The sequence below is a fragment of the Penaeus monodon genome, chromosome 34 (assembly GCF_015228065.2).
Source record: "Penaeus monodon isolate SGIC_2016 chromosome 34, NSTDA_Pmon_1, whole genome shotgun sequence".
NCBI lineage: Eukaryota > Metazoa > Arthropoda > Malacostraca > Decapoda > Penaeidae > Penaeus > Penaeus monodon.
The window spans coordinates 5,988,309-5,992,420 of record NC_051419.1 but is presented as its reverse complement, the minus strand read 5'-3'; the positions used below and the strand labels follow the sequence as shown (position 1 = coordinate 5,992,420).

General features: G+C 51.0%; 1 protein-coding gene across 1 annotated transcript in view; it reads left to right on the top strand.

The window, feature by feature from the left end:
• Positions 1 to 41: 41 nt before the first annotated feature.
• LOC119594540 overlaps positions 42 to 4,112 on the top strand; it is a 9,995-nt gene continuing 5,924 nt past the window's right edge. Inside the window, exons 1-2 of the mRNA XM_037943572.1 lie at positions 42 to 2,585; positions 3,787 to 3,855. Of these exons, the coding sequence (XP_037799500.1) occupies positions 359 to 2,585; positions 3,787 to 3,855 (2,296 nt within the window). The 5' untranslated portion in view covers positions 42 to 358. The remainder of the gene's footprint in view (positions 2,586 to 3,786; positions 3,856 to 4,112) is intronic.

Sequence of the window (4,112 nt, the reverse complement as noted above, 5' to 3'; positions counted from 1 at the left end):
CAGCGCTGGGTTGTTTGGATAAGCGCAGTTGGAAGAATTGCGTGGGTCAGTGAGGACGGACGAGGGCAAGGGAGAGATTCTTGTGCGTTCGTGTTTATGCCCCTCTAGTGCGGACTCTGCCGTCGAGCCTCGGTGCCCTTTTTACGGAGTCATGGCGCCCTCTCTCGTTATAGAGTAATACCCATTTTCGACATTTGTGTGCACTTCGGCTCTGTACGCTAGGATGTGGTTCGCTGGTGTACGCTAGTATGTGGCTCGCTGGCTTGTTTGTGGAAGCGCCTCGGTGGAAGAGAGTTTGCGCCTGTGAGCGGCGGCGGTGAGCCTCCCCTTGCCCTCCGTGCTCGCGTCCGCCGCCAGCATGGAAGTCGTGAACGACGTGCTGAGCGTGATGCAGGAGGCCGTGTGGACGGAGCTGGAGCGCGACCTGGTCCTTCACGTGGTGGCCTCTCGCTACTCGCACGACCAGCTGCTGCACGCGTGTCAGCTGCTGGTGGACTGGATCGGGTGGCGGGCGGAGCTGGAGGACGTGGTGCAGACCCTGTTCGAAGGGAAGCACGAGGGCGTCACATTCCACAGGAGGACGGCCCCTGGCGCGGCGCACGAGAAGGACGCGCCTGCTGGCTCCAGGGACGGCGGCGCGGCGGCGGGGAATCCTTTGGCGAGGAGCTCGGTGAGCACTGCGAAGAACGAGCCACTCGCGGACGCAAGGAAGTCTCGCATTCCGATATTCAAGCGAGCGCTACCGACGGCCTCCGGCGCCGAGCCCGAGGGACGCCTTGTGGCAGCCACCTCGGCCGAGGCGAAGGATGAGGGAGGCTGTTCGGCCGCGGAGGCTACGGCAGCCGGATCTGAAATACCTTCCACGAAAGAAACGGTGTGTGAGGATAATGAACTACGTGCGGGGCGCGAGCACAACGCCGCCACCAACAGAAATACGAAAATAAAGTGTGGGTGTTGCGCCAGTGTATTAGAGGAGCTGTGTCAGGAAATCAAAAGCGCAAGATTTTCCGATTCCGCGTCACATCCGACGGATAGACTGTCCTGCAGGAGAGAGTCCTGTAGAACGGTGTGCGACGAGGAGCCTTGCGGTGGCCGGGGTTTGGGAGATCTTGGAGAGGCATCCTGCAGCACCTGTTGCACCTCCGAGCCCGCCGAGATGGAGATCAGCATCAAGTCGGCCATCCCGGAAGGCTGGATAGTGCTGGAGGGGAGACACGTCGCCATCCCGCCCGTCACCGTCAAGCTATGGAAACTGATCATTACCTTCTGGGACATTCTGCCGCAGTTCGTGTGCGCACAGGAATCGTTCGGCGCCAGCGTTCAAGAGAAGAGTCACCTGCAGAAGGAGGTGAAGGGCATTAACATCCTCCTGGAGCAGCTCAGCTTGCGTCTGAACTGGGTGCTGCCGGCGATCAGGAAGCAGCGAGACCTCCCGCTCATGTACGAGGCGGACGTGAGCCTGGTGGACGAGAGTCTGGACGAGGACCTGGCGCATCTGAAGACCTGGGTCGTCAGAGTGTACGAAGAGTGCCTTGTGGGGGAACTGGATATTCCCGATTTGGCGCTCCCTGGTTCGCTGGGCTCGAGGACCGAATGCGATTCTCCCCTTAACGTCAGCACTTACTCCGCCGTCTCGCAAGAAACGGATTATTTCGACGTGTCGGATCCGCTCCTGGCCGGCGAGGATAAAAACAACAACGTCGATGAAATGAATTACAACGACTCGGTCCCCATTGTGCAGGACGATCTTCTGTGTTGGCTGTGGCAGGCCGTGAAGGCGGATATGGACGACGAACTGACAGTGCATCTCGTGGCCTCACACTTCACCCTGCAGGAGGTCCACCTGTCTCGGAATATTCTAACGTCATGGGGGTTTTCGTTGCCGTACATGAAGGGCGTGCGGGGCCTGCTGATGGAGATGGTGGGCGCCCTCCGATTGGTCACCGACGAGAATAACAACTGTGCCGTGAAAAAGCTTCCCAAGTTCGTATGCTGTGACGTGACCAACAGGCCCTCCGTGCGCCCCATGCGGTGGACCTGCATGAAAAGGGACCTGGAAGTGCTAGGTGATATGGCGCAGAAATTAACCACGCGCATATGCTGGCTCCTCCCCGAGGCCCAGCGCTATTCCGCGGCTATGGAGGATGCGAAAAAGGGCTCCCTGGCGCCGCAGTTGTCAGCCGCCAGCAGCACCTTGGCCAACCTGAAGACCATCCTGGACTGGGAGCTGGGCGCCTCGCACCACCCAGCGCCAGACGCCTGCGCGAGGCCGAGACCCAGTCCGGGCTCGCAGTTCTCGGCCGCCGTCTTCCAGCCCGTCGTCCGGGACTGCAAGGCGGGGAGGGTGCTGCGAGGGGACGTGGTCAGCCTGGGGAAGCTGCACTCTTGGGCAGTCCAGTCAGAGAGCTTCTTGGCGGAGCCATGGGGCGGGTGGCTCTGGGCGGGACCTCAGGTGTACCCTGGCGTGTCCGTCGCGAGAGAGAGCGACCCTGTGCCGCTGTTGCCATCCCAGCACGATGCCACAGATCTACTGCATCATTGTCAGCTTGCTCACAGTTTTGCTGTAGAACCTACATACACGCACAGTAGGTAGATGGTACTGGAAAAATAGGTTCTTTAAAAATATGGGAGTATTTTGTGTGCGTGTGTACATGTGCTTGTGTATATGTATCCACACACTTATGAATGCAGACTAGAATGTTTAAGGTGCAACTCTCTATATATATTTTTTAAGATATCTAACAGTAGATATTTCACGAATAATCAGTATTTAGTTTTGATATCGGGTATCATCTGGATCTAAGGAGCTTGGTAATGTGTTGCAGAATCTTTTTTTGTGAAACGAAAGTTGAAGAAACATCTGATCAAATTAGATCGATGCACAAAAATACCTGTGAGCGTTTGAAAGAGGAAACTCGGATCCACATATAAATATTGGATTTGAGTGATAGATTTTTAGAGATATTAGATCCCTAGTCTGTACATTAGTGATGTCTCATTACTCATTAGATAAGGTGGTAGTGATGATGAAGTGAAAAGTTGTATAAGGTCAAGGTTAGGATTTAGTAAACAAATGCAGTTTGTTGTGTGACTAGGTTTTTACTTTTATGTTAATACCAAAGAACCAAAAAAGACTGGTTGATTAAGACCATAAATAGATGAATACATTTTCATAGCCAACAGGAAAATGTCAGAGGCAGACACTTGGTTGGCTGTTCATGTTAGTCAAATAGTTTACTTTGTAAGCGTTTAGTCTGATATATATAATGCAGCATAAATATTTAGAAAAAATGTGTATTGTTTTTGTGATGAGTAATAGGTATATCCAGAAGATATTAATATTTAAAAAAAAGTTAATAGAGTATATTGTCGCTAACTGCAAGAAAGGCCTGTCGGCTAAATCACTATTACTCTGAGAAATTCCTTTCATCTTAATGAAAGGGGATTTGAATCTGATTTGATGTTGACCATGGAACGCACTGTCTTCCTTTTTGTTTGCAGTTTTCCACGTTTGTTTGCAAGACTTTCTTCATCTTAATTAAAACATATATTATTTAGACCATTTTGCTTTTATAATTTTATTTCTTGATTATTTATTTTTTTTTAATGACTACATTTCCATGTATTTTATTTGTTCATTTTCAGGAAAGTGGGTAACTCTAGATTGGAGAGGAATTTACGTAATTGTAAGGTCATTACAAAATCTTTGGCTCGATTCAAGACCGTACCGAGACCCAGTACTACCAATGACAGATAATAGACACCTTTTTTTGTTTTTCTTTGCAGTCACGACGCCTCAGCCGCCACAGAGACCATGGCTACCCCTTGCCGAGCCCGACCGAACCAAACCTTCATGTAAGTTGATTAATAAAGCTTCTTTTTTTCGAGAATAGAATGGATCTCGTGCGTTGTTCGTCTGGTGTCTTTTTAATGATCTGATGGAGATGAGAAGTTTTTAGTGATCTCTTTCGGGAAGCTGGGGAGTGTGGTGTTCATCTCACGGGTAGAATTTTGTTGGTCTTGATGCCGTGTGGTTGCTTTTCTGTCATACTCAATATGATATGATGTCTTGCATGAATTATGTAAATTGCCTCACCTTACCCCATAAACAG